Source organism: Alexandromys fortis, unplaced genomic scaffold, assembly GCF_014885135.2.
Source record: "Alexandromys fortis isolate MF-2015 unplaced genomic scaffold, M_Fortis_MF-2015_v1.1 scaffold_10, whole genome shotgun sequence".
In the NCBI taxonomy this organism is placed as follows: Eukaryota; Metazoa; Chordata; class Mammalia; order Rodentia; family Cricetidae; genus Alexandromys; species Alexandromys fortis.
This window is the reverse complement of record NW_026067895.1, coordinates 7,877,962-7,896,331: the sequence shown is the minus strand read 5'-3', so window position 1 is coordinate 7,896,331 and position 18,370 is coordinate 7,877,962. Positions and strand designations below refer to the sequence as shown.

General features: G+C 41.3%; 1 protein-coding gene across 9 annotated transcripts in view; it reads right to left on the bottom strand.

The window, feature by feature from the left end:
* Positions 1-18,370, bottom strand: part of Trpm3 (transient receptor potential cation channel subfamily M member 3) — a 281,511-nt gene that overhangs the window by 131,586 nt on the left and 131,555 nt on the right. For all 9 annotated transcript variants that reach the window (XR_007594808.1, XM_050159348.1, XM_050159396.1 and 6 more), the window contains one exon: positions 833-905. Coding sequence is in view for 8 of the 9 variants with exons in the window: in XM_050159348.1 (XP_050015305.1) it covers positions 833-905 (73 nt within the window). In the remaining variant the exon portion in view is untranslated. The remainder of the gene's footprint in view (positions 1-832; positions 906-18,370) is intronic.

Sequence of the window (18,370 nt, the reverse complement as noted above, 5' to 3'; positions counted from 1 at the left end):
GTGTTAACAGCGCTAAGTGAGAACACAGATGTTTGTGACTGACAACCACACTTAGAAACATTTATAGTTTGTCTTCCATATACTTCCGGCCTGAATTTTAGATCTTAACAGGTCTAACTTTCTTCTGTTTATACTAATTTATTAAAAGTTTTCCCAAGTGTAGCTAGCTCCCTAAGGTATACTTCATTTATAGAACCTGGAGGAAACTGGCTTGCACTTGGCTACGGCTCCAAGGGTAAGGGCAGGTAGTGAGATATCTTTGAAGGACTGAGTCTAGAGAGTAGGGCAAATATCCACCCTATAAATTAAAATCCAACAATCCAAGCATGCTTGTGCTTACTATGTTCAACAGGGAAGTTAAAGTTCTGTCTAATGCTCAGTTATAACAAGGAGTATTGTCTACGTTTTCATTTCTCTATCTTCTGAATGATATTTGATTTTTAATTTTAATATATACATCTATGCCCATTTCCATTTTGATAGCTTTGAAAATAAAGTAATAATAATTATTAAATAACTTTAGATAACTTAGCATTTTACATAGTCAGTTAACATTTTTCATTTAAATTTTTATGATTAAATTTTATTTAAATTTAAATGGACATGAGTAACATTCTATTCAAAACTTACAAAATCAAGTCACACGCAACGTATGTCAGCATTAAAAGGCTTCAATAGTGATAGCACTGTCTTACACAATGGGTCAATGGGCTGTCAGTAATTAGATGTGACATAAATCATTTGGGGTTAAGTCCATTAGTAGGAGGCTTAAGGTGTCTATGTTAATCCATTTAAATTACTTTTTGTGTTATGTGGATAGAGGAACTCTTACCTTTGAGTAATGCTGTCAGGATAGCTAAATCAATGTCCTGGTGGCCTTCTGATCCCATTCGAAATACTGTGATCTGCAATTTGAGACAAGGGGATGGTTAACAACACATTTGTCCTCCAGAGAGAAATCAAATCAATGAAACCACTTCTGAGCAGTGACAGTTTTACTATCCCTGAAGTAGGTTCTTAACTTTAGGGCAAGCATACATAATGAGGATCAGAGGAATGGGCTTACCATTCATTAAGAGGGAGATATGTCAATAGTCTCCAAGTGGGGACCATCTTACATTACTGTATGGATAGTGGTTATCAAGCAGGGCTTTCAGGATTTGCAATATATGTAAGTTGTAACACAGACCATGAGTGAGGAACTGTGTTTAAAGATAGCTGGCCACTTTGTTCTATAGAAAATGGCCCACTGCATGTGCACAAATGTGCACTGTAACCACCTCTACACTTATTCCTTAACTATAGTCATCTGTGTTGGTTGGTTTTTGTCAACTTGACACAGCCTAGACATCTCCGGGAAAAAGGATTCTTCATGAGAAAGTGCCTCTGTGGGATTGTCCTATAGACTAGTTTGTAGGAAATTTTCTTGACTAACAATTGACGTGGAATGGCACAGTACACTCCTGGGCAGATAGTCCTGGGTATACAATGAAGTAGGCTTCTGGAGCTGGAGAGACGGGTCAACAGTTAAAAACTCTGGCTGCTTTTTCAGAAGGTCCCGTTTCAACTCCCAGGACCCACATGGCAGTTCCGTCTGTAACTCCAGTTCTGGGATCTGACAACATCTCTGGCCTCTGCAGGCACCAAGCATGCACATGGTGCACAGAAATACCCATATGTGCAAAATAAAATACCCATATATGTAAAACAAAATAATAGAAATGAAGAAGAAACTAGGTCGAGGAGCAAGCCAGGAGGAGCAAGTCAGAATTCCTCTGTGATCTTTGCTTCAGTTCCTGCCTTCATGTACCTCTTTGAATTCCTGCCCTCACTTTCCTCAGTGATGGAGCATGATCTGGGGGTTTTAACCTGAAATAAACTCTTTCCTCACCAAGTTGCTTTTGGTCATGGTATTTTTATCATAGCAGTGAAAACCTCAACTAAGACAACATTCAAGGGTTTTGACACTGGGATGCGCGTCACTGTTTAGCCCTCTCAGTGAATGCATATCCTTTAGAATAACCTAGCAGTATATCCAGATAATAGGAATGGACGGAAGGCAGTAAAGTAACATCTTTTCCATGGCAAATAGGAGAGAAACACGGTCTCTGGGGAAGAATAACAGGAAGGAGAGGGAGGAAGCATCAGTGAGGAATTAATTCTTTCCTGAGACTTGACTGTTGACAGGAGAAAGAGGGAGCTGGGAGACTCATTCCAGAGGAGATGCTTTTTACTAACAATTGTTACTGCAACCACAAACTAGCAATTGGGGATAATCTCTGCTTTTATAGCACTGAAGAATTCCCCTCATAATCTTAAACTTTGCTGACATTAAAAGAAAGCCCCAAGAAATGTTGTTTGTATGCGTCCTCTATGCTCACCAAAGGCCCAGGTGTATGTTTTGGGAGGGGATCTTTTATGGGCACGCAGGAAACACTGGCATCCACAGTGATGGGCAGCACCGGATTTGTTTCTACTGTGTGCCCTGAGAAGCTTTCATTTTCTCTTGTAGAGTGCTGACTACACAGAGCAAGTTTCCCAGCTTAAAAGGCGAAGACAAGCAGCGCCTAAGTATTGGTTTCTAGCCGGGCTGAGCTAAAGAACGGTTTTGGAGCAAAAATTTGCATGAAAACCTTAGAGAAGGATTTTTGTAACAGAGCAAGGCTTAATCTATTTTCAGGAATCTTCTTGCCAACTCCATGAAGAGTTAGTAAAGATCATAATGGGAAAGTATAAACTTGGCTGAAGGGCAGGGAAGGTTGCTGATGATCCATGCCCTTAGCTAACCAATCAGAAAGCACAATTCAAAAATAAGCCGTTGTTTACTAAGTGAGTTTACAGTCAGTTGAAATTTCAGTAAAATCCCAAGAGTGTTTCTGTGCCTTTGACGGACTGATTCTTGGACTCAAATAGTCACAACCACACACAACTGTCATAGAATCAGTTACCAAATCAAAGAATTTAAAAACAGTATGTTGTTGGCATTGGAAACAATGAGTAAATTATGAAATAGAATACAACCCAGAGATAAGCCTACACGTATGTGAGCATTTGAAACCAGACAAAGGGTCACTGGGAGTCAGCGGGAGAAGATGCTTGTTTTCTCCCTTCTCTTCTCTTTTCTTTCTTTTCCTTCCCATCCCCTTTCTCACCCGCCTCTGTTTCCATTAATAGAAGGGTCGTGCTATGTCGCTGATCTCAAAGTTACAATCTACGGCCTCAGCTCCCCTGATACCTAGGATTGTGGATATGAATCACCACCCTGAGCAATAAGTGATGTGAGGACAACTGTACCTTTCCACTTAAAAATCTGAATTCCTTTTCTACCACCCAAATCACACAGATTAAATTACAAATGGATTCAATATGTAAAAATGTATAAAATTGTTATAAAATACAGGAGAATATAATTTGTAAAGATTTTTTTATCATGTAATGGAATTCTTAGATTCATTTCCAAATACCAAATAAAAGTACAGATCATATAATTAATGTATTATTTTTTGTGTTACATGTTCTTTTAAAACAGTTTTTAAAATATGACACATTTAAAATTTTTATTTTTGAGATTGTATTTTAATTATAAGATTTCACCTGATGTGGGATTCCCCTATGTATGCTGTGAATATAATTGGTGAATAAAGAAACTGTCTTGGGCCTGCACAGGGAATAGAGGTAGGCAAAGAAAACTGAACTGAATGCTGGGAGGAAGCAGGAGGAGTCAGGGAGAAGCCATGGACCTGCCACCAGAGACAGACATGCTGAAACCTTGCCAGTAAGCAATGAGCCTTGTGGTAAAATATAAAATAAGGGAGATGGGTTAATTCTAGATGTAAGAGCTTGTGGTTGGCCAAACAGTGATTTAAATAATATAGATTCTGTGTGATTATTTCAGGAGTCTGGGTGGCCAGGAAATGAACAAGCAGAGGGCAGCTGGGAACATACTAGCAGCCTCCACACAACATTCTCCCTTCTATTTCTTTCCTCCAAACCCTCCCAGATACCATTCCTTGTTCTCCAAAACTCCTGGCTCATTTTTCACTAATTGTAATTGCATTTTGTAAATGTATATACATATACATTCACAAATACTGTCTCATGGTAGTATCAGAAACTACACCCATAAAATATCTCCAACATGACTGCCCCATCATGTGCTAAAGATAGTTATTTTAGAGCTACTGATTCTAACTATTATATGCTTTGATTAAGTAACTTTCTTCGACTTTCGTGCCTGGAGTCTACTAAAATATGATATGTCCTCCTTATGGAGCTTGGCACTTCAGTTAGGCTTTATTTTTATCTGAATGTGCTATATAACAACCGTTCATGTGTCCCATCCATGGTGTTATTGATGGTCTTATCTAAATCCTTATGTTGAAACTTAAGGCCAGGGTGATGGTTATAGGATGTAGGGCAATTAAGGGGGTGCTATGTCTTGATTAATGAGGGCTATAAATTAGTATCATTATAAGAGAGCCCATAGAGAACAGCCTCATTCCTTTTGCTATGTGAAGGCACAGCCAGAAGGAGCCACTTAGGAGCCAGAAAGAGCCCTTTACGTCTGTGACCCTTTGATTCTGGCCTTTATGCACTCAGAGCTCTGGGGAGTAAATCTACATTATGTATTAGAATCCTGGGCTATAGCATTCTGTTTCAGCAGTCTGGGTGTACCATAACAGCCCTCTTCCCAGTTAGAAAAAGCCCTGTTTGGGGGGAACATTTTCTTTGTGTCAGGAAAAGCGATATTTATTTCCAAATATATGATCTTTAACTCCTCATTTTATGTAATAAAATAAATGTGTGCATCTACATAAAGGTGAACATATAGAATATACAATCAACAAATCATTGCTATGACTATTTAGATTAGATGGGGAAATTATTAAGACTTTGTTATTATGCCTATAACTCCCAAATGGTTATTCAAAGCTGATCATAGAATCATTTAATAAATCAGAAGATAGCCTTGCACAAAGCAAATGATGAAAGCCCATTTCAGTGCTGATGGAGTGCAGCTGACTGTGGATTTGACAGTAGGAATGTGTGTCACACAGCCTCACGTGGACAGGGACAGACACCTGACATATGAACACTTTAGCATTCAGATTTTCCATGTGACTTTGGGCATATCGTGCACATTCTGGGAGAGAGGAAACATTCTGAAGAGCGTTTAGTAAATAAGGAGACAATGAATTTCCATGAAGAGAAGGCTGTGCTCGTCACCCAAATGTTCTGAATGTTCACGGTAAGTTACCATTGCCCTCTTCTGTACACGGCAGTCTCCTCTGTTCATAAGGTGGGATGATAAAGTTTGCCTATTTCCACTTAGATAGGAACTAAACCGTATAGGATCTCCTAGCAAATAGTCCATGTTTTGTCACTGCCTTGGAGAGAATAGATGGATCCATAGATTGTCACATTACCGTTTGCCCCAGATATCTGCTTGTTTAGTCAGAGACAAAGTAGCTTGGCTAAGGTCACACAAAAGTTAGAACTCTGAGGTTGAGCAGCGCCTGTCCTTACCCCCATCCCACCTAGACAGTAGTATGTGAAGGAGGGAAGAACACAGTATTACCGGCTGAGCTGCCTCTTTTGTTCCAGCTCATATGTGGAGGTCAGAGTCTGGGACAGCTACGAGGCAGAGGATGTGAATGGAACAGCCTTCTGTTTTGGTCTGAGTTTGAGATGTTCTTCTTTAGGCTCATGTGTTGAAGGCTTGGTCCTCTGGCATTATTCTGTGGTGTTTTAGGAACATTGGGGGATGGGGCCTAGTTGGAGGAAGTAGGTCACTGGGAAATACATCTTGGGTGCTGTCTTGTTCTATGGTTGCTCTCTTTGCACCCTGGCTGCCAAGAAGTGATCAAATTCTATCACAACACCGCCATGGTGTTCTCTCTTTTTGGCTCACAATAGTAGAGCCATCCACCCACGGACTGAAACAATGAAATAAAGTAAGTCTCTCATTTAATTTCCTCCTCAGGTATTTATCACAGAGATAAAAGACTAACACACCTTCATAGGCATTTGAAATAAAAAATAAGAAAAATGACCAAACAAAACCCATCTATGTAGTGTATTTGAATTGTGGTCACAGCTGGGTAGGGGCTTCCAGGTGGAGGTGTGTGCTGACTTAAGTTTTCATAGGAGGTCTCTTCTATATAGCCATGCGATATTGTACCTAGCATTATTGATGACCTCATAGATTCCAGGTGGGAGATGAGAAGCAGCTGTATCTTGTTCTGAACTCAAGAAGAGATGCTGGAGAGGTAACCTGAGGTTAGAAGTGGTAATCTGACTAATTGTTTAAGTTAACTCTTTTCTCCAGGGCTGGATGGCCTGAAAGATATGCAAAAAAGCATTTAACTTATGGCAAGATGAAGGAATTTAGGGTCATATTTGAGCCCATTATTTAAAAGATCAAGACAATTGCAATATGAAATGGGCTTCTTTGCACACCTGGCCTGTTCAACTCTCCAATGCCTAAACCTCACTGCACAATTAGAGATCACATTTCAGGTGGAAATCCTCCTGATACACATGTTAAATTTACTCTAAAATGTAAGATTATTGGGCTTTGTGGATTGGGGGGGCAATGAATGGGGAGTTCCTAAGGGATTTATAGGGGTGCTTGTAGAGGTGCCTGGCATTGTTATCAGGGAGCTTGAGATGGTGTTGGCATGCAAGGGCTTTGTGGGTTTTTATCTTTGAAAACTGAAGTGTGGGCATGGCTGCCTTCTTGTCCATGTGCCATCCTGGAATGCTGCTGCTGAAGAACACAAGGACCTGGGCTGATGCTGTGAGCAACGGAGCCTTCAGAAGAACCAAAGGAGCTCCGAGGAGAGCTGGGGACGCCAAAGACAAGTTTTCTATTATAAGCTCCCCCGACTGACCTGAGATGTTATACTGCTATCACTATTCTAAAACTGCTAAAATTTGAAATGAAAATGTTGTGAAAATTAGCTGCATAGAGCCGCCTTCTACCTCTTCCAGAGTTGACAGCTTTCTAGGCTGTTCTATCCTTTCCTTTCCGCGTTGGCAGTTCGTTCCGAAGAGCAGGGCTCTCAGCGGCAGAGGTGGGCGTCGTGGATTTTTTCATTGGCCTCAGGGCCACTATCTACATGTGCTGTAGGCTAAATACACTACTTCCCTCGCCTGTCTTTGTAAACACTGCTGCAGTGACTACCCTCATGTGCACATGGGGAGGGGTATGCATCTGTAGGAGAAAGCTTAGCCTTGCTGCTGGGAGGGAGAGCTCAGCTCCTTCATCTGCTGCTCTGAGGGAGAGCTCCTTCACCTGCCCTCTCTGCTGCCTACTGTGCCTTCACTCTTTCCTTCGCAGATTCTGATTCTCAGAATGTCTGAAAAGAAAGTTAAGTTTACAATAAGCACTTTTTTGTCCTGTAGTTTGGAACTCTAGTTTATCTACCTGCTTCTGCCTCCCAAATACTGGGATTAAAAGCTTGTGCCACCATGCCCAGCCTTATTTCTTGTTTTAATTCGGAAATTATGGAAAAAATTCTTGTTCCTTCCCATAGTATCCTTTTCTTTCTACTACATTTTAAGCATAAAAGAAAAAAATATTTTAAGAATTCATTTTCTCTTTTTGTCAAATATCATAAACCTAAATGTAATAAAAATGTAAACTAAATAGAATGCTAACCTAATTGTTTCATAGATAGTTTAGTAAAGGCTGATTTTTTTTTAACATTGAGATTTTCAATGTGAACGCTAGCTCTAACATTTGTCTGACATGGCTGGTTATATTTACAAAGTTACATTATGGGATACAGGAAGATTAACTCCGTTTTCCAGATACAAAAGAATAAATGTGGAAACCTTTTCATTAAAAAAAGTTTCTCCCTAAATTCATCTTTCTTCTTGACAAAGTACCCGAGCTTAGATAAAATTATGGCTTTCATAAGGAAGGGAAGTGGAGTTTAAAATTCACAGCCTTTCCTTATTTTCTACCTCTTCCACCTGACTGCCAACCAGCTTCACTGCTTGTCTTCATTTTTATTTTGTGTTCCCTTATAAAAGTCAGAAATTTGGTCACCGTGCTTGTCACTCCCAAGTTGTGTATGGTTCTGAGTCACCGAGCTGCTTTCCTGAGCCTCTCTGCCCATTCTGCTGAGTGTGGAGGGCGCAGTACCAAAGTGGGCAGATAAGATGCATGCTCCCCCACGCTGCCATCCTGAGAAGGGGAAATGAGGGAGCAGGTGTGGTATGCGCTACCATGTTGTGTAATGTTCTGTACAGCATTGCTTCTGCCTCCTCTCGACCCCTTTCTCTCTGTGCCTGCTCTCACAGCCTTGTTCACAAAACAGCTTCAGTTTTGTGGTGATTCTGGTCCTGTTGTGAGTGGCAGCTTGTTTGTTCTGGGCTGCTCAGTCCCAAAATAACCATACAGAAACCATATTATTGCAGTACTGTTTGGCCAGTAGCTTAAGCATAATTCTGGCTAACTCTTATATCTTAATTTAACCCATTTCCATTAATCTGTGTATTGCCACAAGGCTGTGGCTTACCGGATAAAGTTCCGGTGTCTGTCTCTGGTGGGGCTACATGCTTCTCTTTAATCTCTGCCTTCTTTCTTCCAGCATTCACTTTATTTTTCCCTGCCTAACTAAGTTCTGCCTTGTTATAGGCCAAAGCAGTTTCTTTATTCATTAACCAATAAAAGCAACACATAGACAGAAGGACCTCCACACCACGGTCCTGTCTCTCATATTCTTTCCCATTAGGCTAGTCACGCAAACATCTGTATTAACTTTTTTAGTGGCTTCCGTCCCTATATAAGGCAGAGAAATTCCTAGCAGGGCATCCAAAGATCGCTGGTATGTGCTCCCTGCTGTTCTTTAACCCCACCTGTTGCTGATTGCACACTTGTCGTTGTGCCTCTGGCTGCCATGTCTCCCTGTCACAGCCACAACCCAAGTCTGCATACCAGACATCCAGCCCGCTGTGAGGAGCAACGTATTCCTTTTTTGAGACCCTGATTCTTTTGGTTTCTCAGCTTTTGACCATTCAGAAGATTCTTAGCTGAATTTCCTCCCTTTACTTGGTGAACTAAGCATGGGTCTTCCTCTCCACACGAGCCATTTTAAGAAATTTACACACTTTCTTTAAGTTCCTATCATTCTCTAAGGCTTTCTGAGACTCTGCTTTCCACCTTTATGACTCCTGTAAGCACACTTTGTATAAAGGAGAGATTAGCTTGCATAAAGGATTCCCAGTCCCAGCTCAGTAAACATTGTTCAGTGGATGAACTACCTCCAAACGGCTGTGTTTAAAAGATTTAAAGAAAATAAAACATTTAAAAAGAAGTAGGTGAGTTCCCAATCCCCATTGTCTCAGTGTATGGGTGCACCCCTCCCGGTCCTAAGTTCCTTGCTTGTGCTCTCTCTCCTTCTGCTCCTGATTTGGACCTTGAGATTTCAGTCCGGTGCTCCAATGTGGTTCTCTGTCTCTGTCTCCTTTCATCGCCTGATGAAGTTTAATATTCAGGAGAAATATTCAGGATTTTCTTTGGGTTCTCCTTCTTATTTAGCTTCTCTAAGAACCCGAATTATAGGTTCAATGTCCTTTATTTATGGCTAGAACTGGGTCAAAACTGGTCTCGCTGAACATAGCGGACAAGGACTACTGAGACCTCAAGAACAATGGCAACGGGTTTTTGATTCTACTGGACCTATTGGTTTCGTGGGAGCCTAGGCAGTTTCGTGGATGCTCACCTTACTAGACCTGGATGGAGGTGGGTGGTCCTTGGACTTCCCACAGGGCAGAGAACCCTGATTGCTTTTTGGGCTGACGAGGGAGGGGGACTTGATTGGGGGAGGGGGAGGGAAAGGGGAGGCGACGGTGGGGAAGAGACAGAAATCTTTAATAAATAAATTAATTAATTAAAAAAAAAGAAAAAAAAAAGAAGTAGGATATACTCCCCAAGTGCCAAGAATCAATTTCAGCACAAGAGTCTGCCTGATACTGTGTTGTTGCGAGATTGAACAAGTCTTATATGAAGGAGGGTAGGGTGTAGCTTAATAGCATTATTTACTGGGATTTCATATACATAAGAAAATTTGGGGGCTACAGAAGCATAAGATACTCCAAAATATGTTTCACCACGGTGTCAGAATCCTTGCTTCCATGTATACTAAACTACACTCCATATAGGAAAAAAGACTCAAAGTAAAGATATACTCCAGGGAAATGCAGCAGAAACTTAAAATGACTTAGGGGGCAGCCTAATTCATTTTTTCTTGGAAATAAATGAGTCTTTTCTCACCATGAAAACAAGAAAATAGAATAGAGGGCATGCCCTGAATTAATCATGGACATTTCATTTTAAAACTCAGTAAGTCCTGGGTCAGACAGGAAGAAGGTATGGAAGAATATACTGGGGAAATTAAACCGACTCACTTTCAAAGTACCCATTTATCAGCTTAATTTGTGACATATTTCGGTCACAGTGGGCATCGAATCTGTGAACGCAGGCATGGATATTGAGTAGAGCTTTTGAAAATGAAAATAACTGTGATATTACACTGAAAACCAGGCATAAGCTGCAAGGACATTCTGGCTCAATCGATCAGAAATAGAAAGGAACGTTCCACACTCGTACCCTGCTGCTCGCTGCTTGGGAGATGACATCTGAGCTTGACAAATGGTTTGGAGCATGTCTGAGAAGTTTACCGAAATGCTATAACTACACATAGATGATCAACAAAGGAAATTCTTGCAATTCCAAAAAGTCCACCTATAATAACATTAACCCGTAGACTCAAGGACACTAGAGGCTGCAGGACAATTTCCGCAGAAGAAAAATATCGACCTGGAAATGGTGGCTCGTGCCAGAATCCCAGTATCAGGAAGTTGAGGTGTGAAGGTTGCCATGAGTTCTAGGCCAAGCTGAGCTACAGAATAAAACACTGTCTCAAAACTAAACAGCAGATACATTTCTGGTGTGTCCCCTGTTTGGATTACCACTAAATTCTGTAGAGGCTTCAGAAGAAAGGAAGGATTAGATCCAAGAATTCAGTCATCACAATGCTGTGCTTTTTATTTTATTTTTAATTTTTTTTACAGTGCTGGGGATCAAACTGAGGGCCTTGCACATGCTGGAAGAGTGGTTTACCACTGAGCAACATCCCCAGTTCCAGGGCCTTTTAAAGTCCACAGGCTTATCATAGCATTTTCCCTAGAATCACTAGCATTTCCCCTAGAATCACTAGTATTTAAAATAACTGGAAACAATTGAATAAAAACGCAAAATACATGCTCATTAAGATATGGAATGATAAAAGTCTATTGACAGGGAAAACAGGAATCTCAGTTGGCAATCAAAGGCTTCTAAGCACACAATGACTTTAGATTTCTTTCTGGCCTTATCAGAAGGGACTTGATTGGGGTAGGGGAGAATGATGAACCTTCAGGAACAGAATGCTGGGAACCTGAAACTTCTTCCTTATTTCCCAGCTGTTTTGATGAACTTTTGGATGAAATTGTTAAAACTGTCACTTTGTCAATGTTATTGACTCTAGCAAGGGACATGCATATTAATATGTAAGAAGGAAGGAAACAAGAGGAAATTCAAGTATAATTTCAGATGAGAAAGCAAAACAGCATTGGAGACAGAAATGAAAATTTAAAATTAAAATATTAATATCAGATTCAATTACTTGTCCCAAGTTCCATATGACCCATAAACATTCTTTAGTATCCATAGGGACTGGCCCCAGTACCTCCCAAGGGCATCACACTCAGAGGATGCACAGGGCCCCTTGATTTAACAGAATTTTGACATCTAGACTATGAATAACCTCCCATACAGGTTATATCAACTCTAAATGAATACCTACTGCATTGTAAATGCTTGTGAATAGCCATTTGGTTGTATTATTATTCAGTGAACTATGAGGAGAAATGTGTGTACATGTCCATCACAGATACAGTTCCTTTTAAATATTTTTGGTCTGCATTTGGTTGAGCCTGTGGATACTGAAGGGATACTGGCCTAACTCTTTATGGAATATTTTTGAATGAGCCTCACATTTTGCACTGAGCTAGATGACTAAAAAGTGCTGCAGAGACAGAAATTGGGTGACATTAATAAATTTCCAGCATGTCCTATAAAGCTTTTGTGTAAAAAAAAAAGATTTGAGTAGAATTGTCACAAATAAAGGTACAAAATGTGTTTGGTTGGCAAAAAAAAAAAGCTTTTGTGTATAAATTTGCATATTATATAACAAGTTTTTTTTTTTAAACTTTGAAAAAGGATGTGTTGTTACACCACGGGCTTGTTAGTTTATTTTCATCATTTGACCTTTGATTCATAATTTGACTTAGGTTGATTTTGGTGGAGGATTGTCTTATAGAATGAGTCACGTCTACACCATTGTTCAGCTCTGTGTTACCCCGAGGGACCCTAAAGACAACAACTCGGCAGTTAATGAACAGAGCTGCAGAAAGATGGGTACACTTTGTACTCTAATCTTAGATTCCCTTTTTACCTTTTAAATCCTGCCATAATTTCAAAATACTAGAAGTTTCCCCACCAAGAACTGTAGTTAAGAGGCCAGAGATGTAGTTTTCGTCCTATAAAGGTAATACGCTTGCACACCTGGGTGCTTCCTTTTCTTCCCCGCTCTCCCCTTCCCTTCGCTGCCCTTCCCTTTGCTGCCCTTCCCTTCGCTGCCCTTCCCTTCGCTGCCCTTCCCTTCGCTGCCCTTCCCTTCGCTGCCCTTCCCTTCGCTGCCCTTCCCTTCGCTGCCCTTCCCTTCCCTCTCTTTCTTTCCCCTTTCTCTTCATGGAAGAGAAACAGGAGCATATTTTGAAATATTATTTTGTATGCCGTGCTCTCAGTTAACATAATATTTGTGAACTGTTGAGAACTCTTCAAGAATATACTTTTGGTATTTGCAGGGTATTTTATCTGATAGGCATATTATAGTTCTCTTAATCAGAGCCCTGTAGTTAATCAATTTCATTGCTTCTAACTGTTTGCTGTGAATAGAGATAGGATGAAGGTTTGGAGTACGGATCTTGTTCTGTGCTTAGCACAGAGTCCTTACAATAAGTCTTAGACATGTGGAGCTTTTGCCACAACCTTTGTCATAGCTACAGAGGAGTCTTAGCATCAGGGTGAGCTGAAGTCAGAGGAAGCTTGGGTTGTCTTCGAACCTGATTTGCTGGCTAACCCTCTAAATCTATTAACAAATGCCCGAGGGAGAGCTGCTGGTTCCAAAACAGTACCAGAGAACCTACACCTGTCTCTGTTGAGAAGCGAGCTGGGTCAGAGCTTGTCTTCACGACTACCAGCCACCAGGTGGAGCTTCAGTTCAAGTTTCTCTCCCCGTTTGACCTGCCTGATTTTTCCTTCAGCTCTCCAAAGACAGCTTAGGGTCTCTAGGCCATTCTGGCTTATATAACTGGGCATGTTCAAGTGAAATCATTCAGTGAACATACTGCATGGGGATTGATTTTTTTACAGCACGTAAGTCATATCACAGTAAGAAGAATTTAAAATATGGGTCAGTAATTCACCCAAGGTTTCCTAAACTCGTGACTGGCATATCATTCATCATGGAAAGAGTGCTCCCGTCCTAAGATGACACAGATCCTCACAAAACTCCTCAGCTGCTTCTGTGATGAGGGGAACATATAGAGTGGGTGCAACCCTTCACGTAGTTCGCACCTTCTAGAAGGCGGAGACAAGACAGCAGTCTATCATCTACTATCTCCCCCTCTCAGTTCTTTTCTGGATACCTGGTATTTCCATGTTCACTTATCATATACATGTGGTATGTGCCTCACTGGGCGCTAATGGGACAGATGTCGTAGGACCTGCACTCACATTTCCAGAATTTTCTCTGTAAATCTCATGACAGAGAATAAAAGATAGAGGCTAAAGAAATAATTGTTATTTATATCTTGTCAGCCAATCGGATGAATGAAAATTAATGTGACTCAAGGTAGCATTTTCCTTTTTAGGAAAAAGAGTATTGCTGTGTTCACGTGCAGTTCTTTCATATATGTTTAAAAATAAGTCTAAGCATCTCCTGGGAGTAATACCCAGGACTACAGATATGCTTCCAGTCTAACACCATATGTGCTTCTCATTGAGTTATAACAATTTTTCTGCTTTTTTTGGGGGGGGGATAGCTGTTTTTTCCTACCCTTTTCATCACCACCAGACAGAACTGCATCTTTGTCCCCTTGTTTTTCTGTCATGTTTACCATGACATCACATGTCTTTTTGGTAAAAGCACTTCCATGAGACACTGTCGCTTGGCGAGAGAAATTACAAAGGTACCATAAAGGGCTCCAGACAGGAAAAGGTTCTCATTTTTCTCTTCAAGGTAGTTTAGATCCCTGGGAACAGCATGACTGACAGTTAAAAGTTGGGTATACCAGATGTCCTTAATTTGCCTCTCTGGGAATCTACCCACCTGTTACTGCGCCAACCCCACTTTTCAGACTTGGGAAGTACAACCTTAAGACTGAGCAACCGAGGGAGCTTTGAAACTATGGAGAATAAGAATATCAATTAATATAAATTTCTTTATATATTCCATTTCTTCTGCTGTGTCGCGCGATGACCCCAGAGACAAATGTCTCAGGCATGGCATCGCAGGCTCTCTGAGGGCATGGTCTTTGGTTTCCATCAGGCAGGCTTTCAGTACCATGTCCAGTGAAACACTGAAGAAGAGAGCTGCTTAAATTCCCACTAGAGCCGAAAAGATTGTGGCCAGGTGAAATGCTTGAGAAGAAAAAAACTTACTTAAGCCTGAGTTCATGGTTTTCTCTCTATGGTTTGCTGGATGAGGTGAGTTTAGTTTGGCAAATGTCCAGGGCTGAAGGACTCCTGGTGTAATATTCTTACGTCTCCGAGTCAAATAAGTTTGACAGATGGTCACTGGGGCTCTCTTTCTCCCTAGAGGCTATGGCTTTTTGTTTGCTCTCAGCATGGCAGAAAGTAAACACCAGGACATCTTAGTCCAACCTCCTAGGTGATCCACTAATTCTCCATCAAAATTGGAAGAAGCGATCTTGGTTTTTATGGGTGGTACCAACAGAAAAACCACATTTGCTGACTTTTGTAGTCTGTCCAGTGATTTAGGGGAAATTTGTACTGTAAGCATCCCTTTTACCCTTATGGAGCTGTGTGATAATTCTATAATCTGGTTCTCTGTCATAAAACCCCATTGTTGATGGTCCCTTGCTGGCATATGACAATCCTTTTTCCACTCCAAAGTGTGTCGCTCTTCAACTTATACTACTCCATCTGTGCCCAGGGACAAGGACTCCCCTCTGTGAAAACCAGCATGTGCACAGTCTGTCTCTGGACTGGTCTCTACTCCAACACCTAGACACATTCTGTGTTGTTCTGAAGATGACAGATCATAAACAGAGCATAGACTTTGAACAAGGTGTGCCAAAGAGGGGATGATGCCAGCTTATAGAAGCATACCCTGATGCCACCCATGGTTCCTCTTGGTACCTCCCTATGTGAGAGAAATGGGGACAACTCTTCATCTCAGGATTATAGTGGCATTTCATTCATATTTTAATAAATAAAGCTTGTCTTAATACCAGAAAAGCAAAACAGTCACACTGGCCAGCCTTACAGACCAGGCAGCAAGGACACACACCTTTAATCCCAGTAGCCATACTAGTTTGCCAAAGAAACCAGGTGGTAGTGGTATACACCCTTAATCCCAGCCCTAGAGAGGATTATAAAACAGGAAGAGACAGCTCTCAGTCTCATTCTGAGGTTTCCTAGAGGCAGAATCACCATTTTCGAACTGGGTCGAGTTAAGAGCCAATGGCTGGCTGCTTTGCTTTTCTGGTCTTCAGGTTGAATCCCAATATTTGTCTCTGAGTTTTTATTAATTGAGCTTCACAGGATTACTGTACAATTTGATGTGGAGTAAATTCTTACCATCAGGCATGGGTGTGGTCATAGCAATTCCCTGCCTTTGTTTCTCTGTTCTCCTTGCAGATTCTCTCTCTCTCTCTCTCTCTCTCTCTCTCTCTCTCTCTCTCTCTCTCTCTCTCTCTCTCTCTCTCTCCTCTCCTGCTCTGCTCCATCCAAAAACTCCACTAAGCTTTTAGCTTTTTGCTCTTTGAGACAGGATTCAAACATCACTTCTTGCGTGACCCTCTTGGTGGCTGTGACATTTTCCCTATCTTAGCGCAGAGACCCTGGCAGCATTACATTGGTACTACTGATGATTGCTCACTGTGCATTTGCAGTGTCTCAAACACTGCATGCATGTCACCATCACTTTAACCAGTCTAACAAATACCCATCGCTAGTTCCCAGCACCAACCCCACTTCACAGCTTGGTGAAAGGCCATGCAGTTAGGAAAGGCTGAGGTACATTAGAGACCACACTCTTAGGACCTTGCTACAGTAAAATCCCAGACTGAATGCTTATATTGTCTATGATTAACCTTCCAATCTACAAGCAAAGAGAGTCCAGAGTTACTGAGGCATAAGCTCCTCTAAAGTGGAACACTGAGCATGGCAGGTATGACTGGGGATGCTGGGAGGGAACTGTACCTAGCCTCTGGATGAGAAACACTGTGAAGAAACATCCACGCTGTGACCAGATGTGAATCATAAGATCCTGGTCAGTCCTGCTTGAACCCAATCGGGTCATCTGTGACTGTGTATGGGCTATCTGAAAAGTATATGCCATAAGAAATAGTGTTTCTGGAATGAGAGATAGTAAGAAGCAAGCCTTTCTGGTCTTGTGGATAAATAGAAGCCCACTGGTGATGGATGCGCGAGGCTCGTGCCCAGACTTCATGGAGTGTGTATTTGCTCCAAGATAATCCCAGATTTTGCTTGCTTGAGTTAATATGTTTGAAAGCATTTGTAAATGAAGCTATAAGATTATATCATCACATGATTTTATTGTCTTAAACAAAGACAAATAACAGAGAGCAAATAAATGAGAAAATCACAATGCCAATTACTGGAATCAAATCCAACCAGACTCTCCCCTGCCTCGAACTGGTCCTGTGTGCCTGGCTTTGGTCCTATGGGCAGAAACTGTCCCTTGTTTATTTACACAATGGTGAGCCTGGGGACACTGTCATTTTTCTCTTCCTTTCTTGCAGCTTTTTTTTTTCAACTTGGCTTCCTCCACAGCTTTTTTTCTAGAGCCACTGGAGAAGAATGAGAAGCCAGCGGGCGTTGTATGTGTGTGGGGGGTCCTTTTTCACATGACTGAATGGAAATACAAAAGGAAACAAAATGTAGCCCCAGTTGGCTTTCCCCCGAAACCAGCTTGGCAAATCAAAAAGGAAGCTGGTGGGAGAACGAAGCTTTCACACAAAACTGCATTTTCTGACCTGACAAAGGAAGAGTGTGACTTTAGTTCAGCGGTGAAAGGAGCTATTAGTCTAGGGCCACATTATCCTGACCTATGGTGAACCTTGTTTTGAAAAGTTTTCTATTCTTTCAAGCTCAGACGGAATTGATTCAAAGGAAGAACAATTCAGTCTATTGGCTGTATTGTTTCTCTGGAAGCCGGAGTGACCTCTCTCCCTTCCTAGTGCCAATACGAATACACAGCCCTGCATCCTCTTGCTCCCAGGACTGCTTTTCTTTCCTATGCCACATGTAGAACATTAACTGCACCTCCACGATAGCTCGTTAGGAAGCCTCAAGAATATTTGCTACTATCATCAGCAGTGGATCCTGTTCATGGTTCTGGTACCTCCTCTATACTGAATCCAGGATTTGACCAACGCCCCACTATCGCCAGGTGCAAACTCCAGTCCTCTCTCCTACATTTACATTATTGAGCAGCGTCCTTGCTTCCTTCCTTGTCTCTTCATCAAACCCATTTTCTGAATAACAGCAGAGCACTGAAGCCAGCTGTCTCTGGGGTCAACTCTGTTATGCTTCTCATTGGCTATACCCTGAGCAAGTTCACTTCCATCTGAAAACCTCCATTTCCTCATTTGGAAAATGGGAGTCATTGCTGTTCCCCTTATAGTCATTTTCTATGGAAAGTCAAAAGAGATAACTGCATGCTAAGTTCTTGGCACAGGCCTACTATGTGTGAACATTATTACTGAATGATAAAAGGGGTCTGTTTGGACATAATGAAAGGTCTATAGCGAGATCTATAAGGAAACTATATAGACCCCATGTGCAGAAGAAGAATTCTACTGTTGTGGAATATTAGTTGAAGATGTGTTACATTCATTTATGCTGCAGAATATTTGTTTAATGATGCAAAGATGTGTCGCTTTATTTTATGCTGCATTTATTTAAATCTGTGAATCTGTGTTACTTTGCCTGCCTAAAACACCTGATTGGTCTAATAAAGAGCTGAATGTCCAATTGTTAGGC